The 16,617-nt window shown below is 34.2% G+C and overlaps 1 protein-coding gene across 1 annotated transcript; it reads left to right on the top strand.

The window, feature by feature from the left end:
• The first annotated feature begins 10,959 nt into the window (after nt 1–10,959).
• Nucleotides 10,960–15,428, top strand: LOC133297291 (purple acid phosphatase-like). The gene is made up of 8 exons (XM_061496405.1): nt 10,960–11,138; nt 11,766–11,966; nt 12,109–12,220; nt 13,240–13,469; nt 13,634–13,772; nt 14,595–14,815; nt 15,034–15,155; nt 15,227–15,428. Exons 1-8 carry the CDS (start codon nt 10,965–10,967, stop codon nt 15,426–15,428), a joined length of 1,401 nt encoding a protein of 466 aa, XP_061352389.1. The 5' UTR covers nt 10,960–10,964.
• Nucleotides 15,429–16,617: the final 1,189 nt, after the last annotated feature.

Here is a 16,617-nt window from a genome sequence, read left to right as displayed (position 1 = left end):
AATTAAGTACTTATCGGAAGTATACAACAGAGTATACTTTCTACAAATCAGATTTGGCGCATGCATCTGAATTTGGGTAAATTATTGGGTAATTCATTCCTTCCTGCTAATTAAGCTATCCTATTCATTTTAATTAGATATTCATATATATCTTTATTTGGTATTTTAACACACATAGATTAAAATACCTAATACTCAGTCTCAGTCATTGATACATATGAGAAATGCATGGGTGCCTAGATTAAATGTCATAATTTAGAAAAAAAACGAGAATGAAGGTGAAAAATCAACAGAGCATGCATAAGGAGCGTTATGCAAATATTCTGAATTTAATTATAAATTGAAAAGTCTGTTTTTGTTCCTTCGCAGCAGCTTTAGAAATTCGACAACGAGACCATCCAAGGGGTCACAACTATTGATAGGAATATGCAGCAAAGTCAATCATAATTACCACTCGATCCCTGGGATCTGTTACTATATATCTCTTCAGATGTGATATATACTTATACGATAGTTTTAGGTTTTAGTAATCAAATTGAATTGTATATATTTGGCAGAAAGTTTACGTCATCAATTATTGAAGTTCAAAGTTGTATATTGTTTTTTTTCTTTTGCTTTTGGTGCTTAAAAGTTGTAATCAAATTGTTGTAGCAGTAACAACTATTGTGTAAAATTGTTTTAGTAATAGTTTTCTTTAAGGCATGTTCTTCTTTCTCCAGCAGGAACAACGACTGAGATAAGTACTACTGTGTAAAATTCTGTAGTGACTCCATATATGAGTATAATTGAATTGTAGTTTCAGTTGAGTGGCCATTTAAACTCAAACAAGAACAATTACTCATAGTGCCCGGCTAGTCCTGCGTAAAATTTCACTCATATAAATCACAATTTTTATCAAAATAAAGTCATTGAAAGTTACAAATCATTGAAAAATTCAAGTCTTCAAAGTTCAAACTAAAACAAGTCTTAAAACTCATGAAGAGTAAAAATAGATTAATAGATAATAAAAAATTAAAACAAAATAGTCTGCTATCAATAACATCTAAGATTTCAACTCACCCTCTTTTGAAAATAATAAATACAAAATACATTGACTCAGTTTAGATTGAATCGGTTTTCACCAACTAAATCAAAAACTGATCCAATTCAATTAAAATATACGGCTTTTTTATTTTTGGTTATTTTGGTTATCGATTTTTTTGATTCGGCCACGGTTTGAATCGATTGATGAATATCCCTAGCTTTTGCTGCAGAAAAAAACTTATTTGTCACACTCATATAAAAGTGAGTAGGTCCCACTAATATTTTCTCTCTCTTCTCTTCAGAATGAGACCCGCTCACTTTTATGTAAATATGGCTGAAAAAATATTTCTTCATCAAAAATAAAATTATTTTTCTCTAAATTTAATTTACATCCCCGATTGAAAAATGTTTCAAAACTTATATAATTGATTGAATTTGATTGAGCTTGAACTAAAAATCTCATTAATTCACTGTCATGATATGTGGCAAATACCAAAACTCAAAGGTCTTTCTCAAAAGTGCTTCTCCAACCATTGAACTTTCAATCTTTTTTATATATATTCATCGATTATCCAACTAATTCGGTATTTTGATTTAAGCACGGTTGGAACTATTATAAGGGGTGACGACCATTTTCTCTATTCGTAGGACTGAAGAGATCTCTCTTAAAGGGAATAAGTTCATTATCACTGTAACACCTCGTATATATCCGGTAATGTTATCATATCATCGTATTAAGCTGCGCTTAAATAAAAATGCGGAATATCTTTTTCTTTTCAATTATGATGTCATTATCATTACCAACTTCCTTATTAATCAATTAATAAAACATCGTCTGTATGTAAATTGCAAAACACAGCTAACTGAAATACCTCATTACATTAAAAACATAAGTATGTCTCTAGTCACGGAACTACAACACGTAGACCGAACAACTATCAGATTATACAACTCAACATAACAGTGCTAACAGCCAAGTGGCATGGACAAACCCCATGCTCACCCAAAAAGGAAACAAAGCCCAACATCAGTCTCAACATCAACAACATACTAAAAGCAAGCTAAAAACATAAGCATCAGCAGATATATCCAGCATCCAACGTATCAGCAAAATAAACAGCAAACTCATCAACTAAGCTCCGGCCTCCTGCCGCTAGAGGCATCAGCCCCCATACTACCTGAACCTGAAATAAGTGTCCCCAAATGTGGGGTGAGATCTCTAAACAAGAAATCTCAGTAAGACTAGGGGTCCTCAAGGATCTTCCACCCCAAGCTCACTTAGATGTGCAATATAAGTTCCAAAATAGTTCAACAATATTATTTCCAAAATAGTGCAATGCAGCAGAATATCATGTCATGTGTGTCAATACTATAATCTACTGGCCAAAGAATGTAGGAATACGTCTATTACCCACACATAATAGTACAAGGAACATCGCTTGCACCTCACCCCAGTCTCACCATCTTGTATGTACCACATACTCAAGCTTACCATATAGGTGGAACACCACATGCATATCATAAATCCATTGCACATATCAGCTCAAAAGAGTTTCATTATATCAAAGCATATAACACAACATGCATATAACCATTCCCCCGTGGGGTATGGTGGAACTACACAATGACTAAATCGAGGACACAAAAGCTTACCTCTAAAGCTAACTATCCGAGCCAAGAGTCCAACCAATGCTCACAGCCCAAACACAGCAGAATCACAATCTGATATGGACCAATAATATATCAATAAACATGCACTACAAGCATACATCACAAAGACAACGCCTTCTCTTACGTTTTACGTCTTTAGGCTCCTCACAAAGCCACAAGTCCTTAATCCATTGATTCTGACTTACGTTAATTATCTCAGAAGTTCAACTTCCTCAAACTAGAGTCCACAAACCCCCAAACATCAGTTCTGGATGAACAGTAAGCTACTGTTCCTCGCAAACCCATAATATCCAGATATTTGTCGGGGGCATATCCGAATATCACTCTGCCAATATCTGGATATCCATATCCGGATATCAATCTGCCAATATCCGGATATCCATATCCGGATATTCAGATCCCCATATCCGGATATCAATATCGGGATATGCATATCTGGATGTTTCGCGACAGAATGCAGTTCTGCATTTCGCGAGATATCCTTCCCAAAGATGGCTCATTTCATGCATCCAGAAGCTTAAACATGCGATTTAAGGTGTGTTTAACAATACCCAACGTTAAGTTATCAACTTTAATCCATTACATGCATTAAGGTTCCATCTTTAACCACTAAACTCAAGATCAAAGGTTGGTGAAGCTTACCCAAGGTTCAAACAGCAACCATAGGTGCTCTTGGAGCTCACAAGTCAGCTCCAAGGTACTGACTTCAAGGGTGCACGAAAATGCACTTCAAGGTGGTTCTTTCTTCACAAAGATGACGACTTGAAGCCCTCACCACCAAGACAAAGCTCCAACCACCAACCCAGCACTCTCCCTTCCCCAAAACAGAAGCACAAACTCAGTATGTGGCTGACTCAACCCTCCCAAACCACTCTACCAAGTGTTTACAAAGAAAGAAGGAGAAGAATCAAAGGAAAAGAGAAGACTTTGGAGGTTTTTCATGCAAAAACACTAAGGGAGAAGATGACCAGCAAGAAGGCTCACTCCCAGCAGCCAACTCACGCATACAAGGCTGGAGGATCAGCCTAGGGTTGTGTGCAACCCTCTATTTATAGGCGGTTTAGAAATAAATACACAGTATTAACTTTAATTTCTACGCTTAGCATTTTAATCCCAAACTTAGGATTCTGAACCTACTCAATTTTACAAGAATTATCATATTTTTCTTATATTTTTCGCAGCACCTTTCCGGTACGCGCTTTTCCATAGCCACTATCAGTTCTGGCACCAGTTCTCATTATTTTAATTTTAAACTTGTTTTATAAGTCCTACATATTATTCTAGTAATATAAACTCATTTTTCATAATTTTTCGGGATACTTCGCCGGTACGCACTTATACCGCGAGCAGAATCGGTATCTGCACTTTTCGTCAGAAAAGCGACTTTCAGCATTATTACTCACTTACCATAATTATTAGAGTCTCATAATAATTATTAGGGTCAATTATGGAATTATCTCATTAAACTCATAATTAACTGATTAATTTCCTTAATTAACGGTGCAAGTTCTTACAATCACTGGAACCCATGATTGTTAGTCAAACAGCCACTTTGATGACAATGATTATCCTCTATCAATGATTTTCCCATCCTTTGGACAACACTATGGGAGAGTTTGGTACAAAAGAAAAAAATTTAATCCAGAAAATAATTATTACTAGAATATAGAGGGAAATATATTGTACTGGAATGTTACTAAAAAACTGTTTGGTAGGATCAAATTTATCCGAAAAATTATGAATAAATTTAGTGAGTGTGTGTTTGGTTAGTTGTAATATATTTGTGGAAATGTGAGGTTATTTTACGAATTCTATTCGATGAAATATTATATTTGGCCTCTATTCGATGAAAACAACGAACCTTTTTCGAAGACTATATCAACAGAATGTATACATTGAGGGGGCAATTTAGTAAACATTTTTGCGCTTTAAATTTGGCTTCCCCGAACACTCGATAATTCCACCAATTCTATAGATCTCTAATTTGACAAACAGTACCAAAGTTAGCACACAGAACCATTTTCCCGTAATGATATTTGGCCTGGGAAGTTTTCATAATTGAGCTACCAAACACAACATTCTTTGTTCCCCTACCATGTTTTACTGAGTTTCCAAATAAAAGTCGCGTACCAAACGCCTTGTATTAGCATTCCTATCTAGTTTTGATCGTGTAACATACTAACAGATGATCTTTTGTATATGGGTTTAGTGTGTGTCATTCAAAAGGACACAAGTTGTGTTCTTTTAATGACTTACACAGAATATGACCGGTCATATTCTGTGTAATTCTGAAAAGTTGTTTTTTAATTTTTCACTTTACACATCTGCAATATAACTGAAAAGAGAGAAAAAGAAAGCAGCTTTTCAGATTTACTTTACACAAAATATGATCGGTCATACTTTGTGTAAATCATCTAAAAGGACACAATTTGTGTCCTTTTAAATGATAGTATTTTTTCCCTTTGTATATTTATTAGAATTAGGATGAAATGAAACAACAATTTTGAACCATAATTTCTATTAATACCCACTTCAGTTATACTCGACGTCAGGAATCACGGACAGAATTGAGAACAATACTTAACTCATTGTTACTATTGGCGTAGAAGAGAATGCCTTACAGAAATTTATGGCTGCTACAACAATTTGATTACAACTTTTAAACATCAAAAGCAAAAGAAAATTACAGAATACAACTTTCACTTCAATAATTAATGAAACTAAACCGAACGTTACTAAAACCTAAACGATCACAGCAATAATTCACATCTGAAGAGAGATACATAGTAACTGACCACAGGGTGTGGTTATATTACGATTGACTTTGCTGCATATTCCTCTTAAAATTGTGTCCCTGCGCAACGTCTTCTTCAATTGCTGCAAAGGAACAAACAAACATTTCAATTTATAATATTAAAGTCGGAACTCCTTATGCTTTTGATTTTAACCTTTATTCTTTTTTTTTTAAATTATGGCATTTTGAAACCTATTTCTCGTTCTTCTCGATCAATGAGTCTAAGACTGAGTACCGGGTGTTATGGACCTGACAAAGGCCCATATTCTAGAAGGATCAATAAAAGGCAGCACAAAAGGAATGAAATCTCCTATTGATGACGATTCTATCCAGACAGCTAAACAGTTGGACTTGGGCTCCCAATATTCCTAAGAGGCCCAGAAGTACACTCCTTCAAGTAACACATCTATAAATACGGGGTTAAATCAATAAGGTACACACTCTCTAAACCCTCTCTCTTAACTTGTCACTGTGCACACACCTCATGCCTTGACTATGTTGATTATTATTTTGCACAGTGATCAGCCTACCCTCAAGGGTATCTCATTCATAGATACATGAGAGAGGACACCTAGATCCTACATAAAATATACCAGCCACCGACTGGACACCTCTGCCTATCAGACAGAACACTAGGTATTTTAATTTATGTGTGTTAAAATATCAAATGAGGACCTCAATACCTAATTAAAATAAAAAGGATCAACTTATAATTAGCAGGAAGGAATGAATTATCCAATAATTTACCTAAATTCAGATGCGCCAAATCTGATTTGTAGAAAGTATACTCTCTTGTATAATTCCGATAAGTACTTAATTCAGAATTTTTGACATATTTTGTTGAAATAAAATTTGATTTATACTCAAACGTGCTTTCAAATGAATAAAAAATCGGATGATCTTTGAAACTGATATTCTGTGAAATTCTTATAACGGGGAAATAAAACCAACAAAGACTGAAATTCTGTGAAAGCAGGAAAAGGGTTTTCACTTACGAAACTTGGGTGCCTGAGGCTGAACTTGAGGTTGAGGCTTATCAGTCCACCAAAAGAGACGCTTTGCAATGTTGCTAAAGTTCAGTGAAAGTCGACAATTAAAACATGAAACCATTTTGTAAGATTGTATATTTTCTCACCAATTAAGACGATTGTTCTGTGTGCTTTTGTGCCTTGAAACTTGATTGTCCATTGTTTATGTGTATTTATAATGTTGATAATAATCAACTTTTTCTCCAGTCAAACTTCCAGTCCTTGTCTTACCCATGTCAACTTATGGTTTCCTCAAATTGTTTTTATTATAATATGAAGGATAATGCTACTTGCATTTGGACTATGTCTTTTCTTTTCTTTTCTTTTTTTGCCATACGCTTATCTTCTATTTTTAAATGCTATTTATACAAAACGTAAATCATGTGTGATTAATGCATTTGAACAGCTTATTATTATACGCTCAAAATCTGTTTTAACAGACTCTCGTTTATATTTCACTCTTTCTATAATTAGATGTGTTTTTCGTTAGGGTCGTTAACATTACTGTGGTATGAATGCAACAATTATATATAATTCTTTGACCGAATAGACTAACAATAATGTGAAAGCGGAATCTTATTTCTTTTAAGAATTAATTAGCATGTTTCATGTTTGTTGACAATTTTAATATTTACGAAATATAACAATCGGAACTTAGCTAGCTAGTATTATATTTTCAGCAATAGGCTATTGTTAACATTATTATACCTTAAAATATGATCAAAGTGTGCACTTCTTAATATAAAGTCATAAAGGGGATTGTTTATGTGAATCTTTTTTAATTATTTGCAATTGGCTAGTAATTTATCTGCGATAAAATGCTGAACTGGTTTTCTTTTTGTTGTTCTTATTTACAAGAAAAAGTCCTCTTTGATTTGCTGAGTATACCATGATCAAATGCAGTTTACAGGTTCTTAACTCGTCTGAACGCAGAATATTTGCTCTTTTCCGCGTGACAAAATTAATTTATGCTTCTTATATTCAAATAAATATATATATATATATATATATGGAAAATAATTTGTCCTTTTAAAATATTTAAGTTGTGTCGTTTTACCTCTTTATAACTATATACTCCGGGAGAGTACATAGTTATAATATTAAAGTTGTATTTTTTTTTGTCTCTTTAGAAAATGTCGACTGACGTGAAAAATGAAAAAAAATACAACAATTTTAATATTATAACTATATACTTCTAAAAGTACATAATTTTTTTTTTTTAATATCGGAGTACATAATTATAAGGGAGTGAAAGAATATAGCTTAGTTAGGTTCGACAAAACATTTTCATATATATATGATTGTTACCTCTTCGCACTTTTTACTTTTTAGATTTTGTGATATTTTCTAAAAAAATATTAAACATTAAAAATAAAATAAAAGATTCAACAATTTTTTTATTATCTATTCTCACTTCTAAATAAACTCTTCTGTATATAACAGCTGATTGATTATTGTGCTCGTATATTTAAAAAAAATTATAACTTTGCCCCCTTTTTTTAAACTATGTATTAATTTCAACTTTTTATCATAATTATGTATCAATTTATCCTAATTTGACCACTACTTACTCGAGTAACTGCACCATATTACTCGAGTAATTTAGGTTATAAGTTGACAACTCAAATTTGCATCCATAAATATTTTTAATTCAAACCAAGTTCTAATGTTTATACATGTATAAATGAACTTGTGATGAGTGTTTGTGAGTCTTTTACAATTAAGGCCAATCCTCATTCAATTCAAGTTGTCAAAACAATTGAGGATAGTCTTCACATATTCCGACTTCATGTATGTGTGCAAGGGTCCAAAACAATTGAAGACAATCTCCATTCAATATCTTTATAAACTTTGTGTACATATTTATGTTTTATGTGGCATAATATTGCTTTTAAAGATTTATTTTCATATACTTTGGCATTCTTGAAACCCATGAAAGCAGGGGCGGAGACAGAGGGAGGCTAGGGTGGGCGGCCGGACACCCCCCCCCCCCCCAAAAAAAATATAATGCAGTTGAAGGCTAAACGTGGAACTATTATTACTGTTAAATGTGCTTCTTCTGGAAGTTCTGATTTGAGATTCAAATTGAAATCTACCTCCACTTCACCTAATGTGTGTGTTATGTGTAACATTTTCTACATTTTCTTTTTTTATTTTCATATGTTATGTTTTGGTTAATGAAAGTTTTGGCCTTTTTGTCACCCTTTTGCTCTCTTTTTATTTGCATGGTCGTGTTTCTCTTTGTGTAATAGTTTCATATAGAGAAAATGAGTTTGCTCTAACTTAAAAAATTCACTTTTTGAGATAACTTGGTTGCAGTCTTTTATTTTTATTTTTAAAAGTTTATAGTTAAAAGCATTGTTTTAGTTAAGGCACTTTTTTTTAGTTATTGCTTTAAACTACTTTTTATGTCTATTGGACTCGGCCGACAGTATATTTTTTCAGTTTTTGAAATGTTGTTAAATATTAATATTTTGGTAAGAAATTATCTAAATGAGTTCCATGAAGATACGAAATCGATAGATAAGAAAAATACTAATATTATGCAAGACAAAAAATTAATTTTTGCCCCTCCAATCCTGACTCCGCCACTGCATGAAAGAACAATGGCAGAGACCCATTAGGGCTAGCAAGTGCCAAGGCACTAGCTAGTATTCAAATTTTTTAGAATTTGGCATGTATACAGGCTAAGATTGGACGGCTATGCAAAACAGATAAAAAGATGGACAAGCTAAAATTCCAGAGGGTGAATTTTTGACACGAGCTAATATTTTTTTGTTGGCTCCGCAATAAGCATTTTTTTGGAAAAGTTGTTAAGAACCATAAAAATTAAAAAATAAAGAAAGTAATAAATGTGTTAAAATGCCAATAGTCTCACGTATATGCATGTTGGCAGACTATTATTTAAAAAAAATTATATATGCGTGTATAGAAATCAGAATAATATGTAAGACCAGAACAACCGTTCCTTTGGTAGTATTTGGTGGAGAGTAGTATGAACTATGAATTAAGTATGACTGTGTCTGTGTGGGATAGTTGGTCAATGACTGACTTTTTGAAGATCCCCGTGCAGCAGTCTTATTTGACAAGCGACTTTAATCCATGCTTTTTCATTCCAACCAGCAAACACTGGATCTCTCACCAACCACATCTTTAGTTGGACACAATGTTTTCTTATAAAATGATAATTTATCATAACTTACATAAATTGTATATACTCTATTTTGATCTATAATTACATTTTTATAATAACAAAATGTTAAATAAATATTTTCAATGGAATTAAACTGCTTTTTTGCTAATATAATGTATTTATTCTTCGTGATTTGATTAATAATCAAACTTGAGCGTACAAATTAATTCAGTTGGTGAAATCATTTGTATAATAATTAGTTGCAAGCTTCATCCCTTGAACCCACAAAATGATTCTTATGAAACAAATATGAAATATCCAGTACTTTAATCTTTGAAAATTACAAAATGATCCTTCTCCCTCTTTTTAGGTATGGTGACTATGATTTCGGCCTCCAATTAATTGGGTTGGAGAAGGGATCATTTCAAATATTATTTAACATGATAGGAATTTTTATTATTCAATAACAAATTAATAATTATTTTTTTATCATTCTCTATCATGTGATCATCTTCCCTCTCTTATTTTTCATCGTCATTAATTTATCAATTAACAGCATATAACGTTAAATAACACAATTTCACTCATGATATTATTAATTAGTGCGTGACCTGAAGCACAGCACACATAAATATCTAATTTACAAAAATATTTTCATTACTATGGATATACATACCATTCGTTATATTCTTTATCAAATATGGAAAAAAATATTATACTCACATTATCCTTATCTTAATAATTATTTCCTTTTATATTCCGATTTTTTTCTTTTTTGATAAAGATATATTTACTCCCGTTATATCAAAGGTTTGTTCCTAATTTACCGAATGTACCTTTTCTGTACATGATGCAACACTATACCATGGCAAAAATAATCAGATGATGAGAAAAATCCATAATTGTTTGTAACGAACATTCTTCTTAAAGAAATGAGAAAAATAAAAGTATGAAACGTAAATAACAATTATGGACATAGTGAGCAACTCTGGAAATATGTAAAACAGTGACTGATCATATTTTTCTAATAATGCTAATGATACTTACGCATGTCACAAAAAGTAACACTACAAAAAATTAAGAAACTCCTATTGATAAGGACAACCAACGAATTTAGTAAATTTCCATAAACGGTAATTGTGTTCGAAGAGAAACATGGATAATGTTGAAAGGCTCTCCTTCCCGGACGGACACGCTGTTTCGTAGACCTCTAATCTGAATATTCTTCATAATATGCCATTAGCAGTTGCATTTGCATGCATATATAAATACTCGAATGTGGCATTGAGATCGAGATATTGATTAGTTTGAGAAAATGGGTCTTCTAAGTTCCCCTTGTTTTTTATCATTAGCATTGGTTCTGCATGTAGCTGTGCTGTGTAATGGACGCAAGACCAGCACATTTGTTAGGAAAGTTGAGAAGACTGGGGATATGCCACTTGATAGCGATGTCTTTGCTGTCCCTTCTGGTCATAATGCTCCCCAACAGGTACTTTTCTGCCTCCCCGCTTATTTTCTATAGTCCGGAGTACGAGTACACAGGGGAATTCATATTTATAACATATTCGTATATAATAGCAAAACGTGTATCCAGTACACTCCAAACCACACATGGACCCAGTCCATTTGGTATCTGTATCATATACGTATATAACAACAAAATATGTTTTGTATATTCATATGGGGCTACCCTAATAATAATAGTAATAGTGATATAATACAAACATATGAGATATAGGTATAATTCATTATCACTTACTTGCTTATTCTTCCCATTACTCTTTACTATATTTAATAAAAGAAGTACCGATTATTCTAGGGTCCTAGAACACCGAAAATATTTTCGTCTATTACATCATTCCTTATGGATTGTCTCTTATGGGAATTTCCCTGCTGCTTTTCAATTTTGAAATGATCAAGGGATCATAATATATTTTTCTACCTTTATTTGTTTCATGAAGGATTGAAGTTTAGGGAAGTGGTGAGTGACTGAGTGATAATTAGTTAATCAAATCAATGTACTAGAGGAATGACCTGATTAACTACTTGCCATTGACCAATTCCCTTTTTAAGTTCAACATTTTTGCTTTCTGATGTATGTTTGCTCTGCATTAAGGTTCATATAACACAAGGTGACCAAGTGGGGAAGGCAGTGATCGTGTCATGGGTGACGAAGGATGAACCAGGGTCGAGAGTAGTGCGTTACTGGAGTGAGAAAAGCAAGCAAAAGAAGCTAGCTAAAGGGAAAGTTGTTACTTATAAATTCTACAATTACACATCTGGTTTTATTCATCACGCTACCATAAAAAATTTGGAGGTATTATTGCTCTATTCCATTACTTCACTTCATTGTTATGTTGTTTCTCATCCGGATGTCAAGCTAGTAAGATTTTGAAAGAAAAGAAAAGGGCATTTGCTTTATGAATCAAATGTTGATATATTTGCTTATTTTTGGGCAGCACAACACCAAATATTACTATGAGGTTGGAATTGAGAGCACAACACGGCAGTTTTGGTTTATGACTCCACCTGAAGTTGGTCCTGATGTACCATACACATTTGGTCTCATGGGTAAGTGTATTCTATCAAAGTAATCCGGGGTTGTTATATAAGCATGTTCATATTTATCAATTGTCTTAGACGTTGATGGCTTCTTAATTTCACCGTGCATTGGGTGTTTGGAGTCTTTTATGGTTGTTAGCGTATGGGAATGGCCAAGAAAAGAAATAACTCTGCTTCTAAGGCAAGATGTAGAAGTATATAAACCATTAATATAGCTTCATCCAATAGCTTAAGTTTTTGGGTCCCGCCTCCCACTTTCTCTTGCGAAAATTTCTTAGGACAAGTAGGTGGGCCTGTGCATTATCCACCCTTCGTGCCTAGTGGGCTCTGTGAAGGGACGTGTTAGAGAAGTATATAAATCATCTCATATGAGTTGGCTTTGCACTAGTCTTTTAGTGGCCCCGGACAAATATTGCAATGCCGGTGTCATATACCATTTGATAAGAATCTTGGGATATATCATTCCAAAAGTTAGCTCAAAGGGTGGGAGTGCCCAAAGCCTAATAAACCCCACATAAGTTGTCCATACAACCAATGTGGCACTCAATACATGCTAAGTCATTAAATCAGTTATGGGAGAAAAATCCCAAATTTGTGATTTGTGAAAGTGGAAATTGGTTAGTAATTGTGGCAAGTTTGTTATTGCTGAGCTGTTAGAATAAATAGGGGCTAGTAGGAGGATGGAAGTATCTTTAGGCATTTTGGAACCTTGGGCACCTTAGGGTGATTTGGAAGAGACTATGGACCCTAGAATTCCTCTAGAATTATCCTTTACTGTTATTTCCTTTTCTGTTAGTACATTTCCAGTTCATTGTAATTTCTCCTTTCTTTGTAATTGTATCTGTTTCACTATTTCCGGATTTAACTTATCTTTTAATAAATATATGAAAATCTGATTATTCAGGTCAAACTCTTTGTTATTTGTGTTATTTCTGTATTTGAGTAGAAGGTCCTTATCACAATGCAATATGTCTGTATCCCAATAGGTCAATTATGTTTGTTATTAACTAATGTAGCGTTATTTGCAGGGGACCTTGGTCAGAGTTTTGATTCAAATAAGACGCTTTCTCACTATGAAATGAACCCAAAAAAAGGAAAAGCTGTGTTGTATGTTGGAGACCTCTCTTATGCGGATAACTACCCAGATCATGATAACGTTAGGTGGGATACTTGGGGAAGGTTCGCAGAAAGGAGTGTTGCTTATCAACCTTGGATATGGACTGCAGGGAACCATGAAATTGATTATGCTCCAGAAATTGTAATCTTCTCATCAGAATTGGTTTGATTTCATTGTAACTATTTGAGAAACTTTTTCATCCTCGATGTTTTCAACAATGAACTTTAACCTTCGTGTAATGCATTTTCCAAGTCCAAATTATAGTAACAAGTAAGTTATTAACATAGGTCGGCCATTTGTTGCAGGGTGAAACCAAACCTTTCAAACCTTTTACCCACCGCTACCATGTCCCTTATAAAGCATCTCAGAGTACTGAACCGTTATGGTATTCCATCAAGAGAGCTTCAGCACACATCATCGTCTTGTCCTCATATTCAGCCTATGGTAATGCTAGATACATACTTCTTTGCATGATACATACTTATGTGGAGAACACTTCTGCTTGTAATAATTTTACAATAGCAATTACATATAACTTATAAAGCATCAAATTCTACTGAATAATTTCAATTCTATACCTATAGAGCTACTGCAGATTATATTCTATAAATATCTCCCATGTGTGTTTATTCAAATCATGATAAAGGTGTCCTAAACCCTTGGCCTACAACACTTAAGTGACTCACATGTTTGAAAAACTGAAGAGATATCTCCTCTCTCTCTTGTGTGTATCAACATACAAACCTATTTCTGCTTGGATTAAATGCATACATTGTAACATCCGACCGCTTCAAGAATCAATGACTATCCCCACATATTAACACGAGACTTTTTAGTGTACTTTTTCCTCACTCGCACACTTCCCGGGTAAACTTCCCAGTAGGTCACTCATCCCAGAATTACTCCAAGTCAAGCACGCTTAACTGTGGAGTTCTTCCGATCCGGGCTACCGAAAAGCAGATGCATCTTGTTAGTATAGGTAGTACCAATTAATTCTTATAAGCTACCCCAAATTGTGCAGTCTCATACCTACACAGTCTTTGGAATCCCTCTCTTTCGGGTGTCGATTCGATTCATTCGTGCATGTAACCCCGCACTGGAAGCCTGTCAGGAGCCGCTCCTTGTCCAAGCCTCTTTGCACCGGCGATCACTCCCCGCCCTCATCAGTGCTTGGGATGTTACATACATAAACTGTAATATTGATGCTTTTAAAGTAATATCTCTTTTGGTATAATAATCTTCATTTTAATTTATTTTATTTTTCAGGAAAATATACACCCCAATACAATTGGCTTGAACAGGAGCTACCAAAAGTTAACAGGACAGAGACTCCTTGGTTGATTGTTCTCAATCATTCACCTTGGTATAATAGCAACAGTTATCATTTTATGGAAGGGGAAACAATGAGAGTAATGTTTGAGCCATGGTTTGTGCATTACAAGGTTGATGTTGTGTTTGCTGGTCATGTTCATGCCTACGAACGATCTGTATGTCCTAAAACCCAGCTTCTTTTTTTATATAATGATGGCACTGAAATTTAAACCTATGAACTTATGCAAATTACCCAAATTCTTCACCACTAGATCAATCCTAGTGGCTTAAAACCCAGCTTCTTAAGTTACTTAACACTTTAATTCCTCATTTGAAATTTTTACATTTTGCTTCTGAAAACCACCAGTATCAATCTTGCTTCTGTATGTAACAGGAGCGTGTCTCAAATGTTGCATACAATGTTGTAAATGGTCTTTGCACTCCGGTTAAAGATCAATCAGCTCCTGTATATGTAAACATAGGGGATGGAGGAAACCTTGAAGGCTTGGCCGCCAAGTAAGCTCTATATTACTTTTCTGGTTACTCCTATGCAGCTTAGGCTGATACAAACATCATTTGAACTGCAGCATGACAGAACCACAGCCAGATTACTCAGCATTCAGAGAGGCCAGCTTTGGACACGCCATTCTTGACATAAAGAACCGAACACATGCTCACTATAGCTGGCACCGAAATCAAGATGGATATGCTGTGGAAGCTGATTCTCTTTGGTTTTTCAACAGATACTGGCACCCAGTTGATGATTCCACAACTCACGCTTCCCATTAATGTGGTGATGTCAAAAAAATTCATGATTCGGTAATGGAATGTGTGTCAATAAAGTACGTTTTCACATTTTACTTTTATAGGTACAACATGATGATTATTCTTATTGCATTTCTAGTTGCGGCAGGATATTCTTACACCAATGTAAGAATTAGAAGTCTTACACTCAATCTTGATCATTGATCTACTTGTATCTAATGGCTCACTTTACTAAAAAATTAGAGTCGTTAGATATAAGTGGAATCAATGGACAAGATTGAGAGTGTAACTTGCACTGGTGTAAAATGACCCTGACCCTTTCTAGTTACTTTAATGCAACTAAGTTTGATATAAATTTCATTTGAACCGCAGCATGACATAGCAAGAGTACTCAGCATTCCGGGAAGCACATGCCATTCCGAGAAGCATATGCTGTGGAGGCTGATTCTGTTTGATTTTTCAATGGATAGGATGATTTTGCAACTCACCTTTCACATTAATAATACATAGAAGAGATTTACTGATCCTTTGGTAATAATACCCATTGTAATGCCAATAAATTCATGATTAGGGAATTTGGCAGTTTTTGGCCCATCGGGCCAGCCTATTTGGGCTGAAAAACCTTTGGATTGGTCCAGATATTTATAAGACCGTTTTTGTCAGCCCAGCATTGCATAAGCTTCTAGTAACTACCAAATACATTTTCTTAATTTATCTGAGAAAAAAAATTTACTATATTTCCAGAAATCTTTTTTCCCTGATAAAAAAATATATATTTTCTCTACCAAACGCTCCTTAAATGGCTAAATCTACAAGCAGCTTACAGCTTACAGGTAATATAAAAATAAAAGAGAGAGAAAAAAATGCAGCCTCTAATATTAAATAAAATAGGACATTGTCATGTGAAAGAATCGTAATTAGGGGTGAAAGTGGGCTGGGTTGGGCCGAGCTTTGCTCCGAAAAGTCCAAGCCTACGTCAAAAAATTTCAATTTGGCCCGGCCCAAGCCTAGTATTAGTCTAACTGTTAGCCTGGTTTGACCCGTTTATGAAAAAAACAAATGGTCTGGCTTGTCCCGTTAGCCTGTTAATTTTTAACTTCCAAACAGAACCATGAATCAACTTTACAAAGTACTCAAATTCTGTTGCTATACCAAAAATCATAATTTCAACGTCCAAACAGAATCATGAATCATAACAAAACTAATACAATAT

Source organism: Gastrolobium bilobum, unplaced genomic scaffold (genome assembly GCF_033153095.1).
Source record: "Gastrolobium bilobum isolate Gb01-03AN ecotype WA unplaced genomic scaffold, APGP_CSIRO_Gbil_v1 utg3870, whole genome shotgun sequence".
NCBI lineage: Eukaryota > Viridiplantae > Streptophyta > Magnoliopsida > Fabales > Fabaceae > Gastrolobium > Gastrolobium bilobum.
This window is presented reverse-complemented; position numbering and strand designations above follow the sequence as displayed.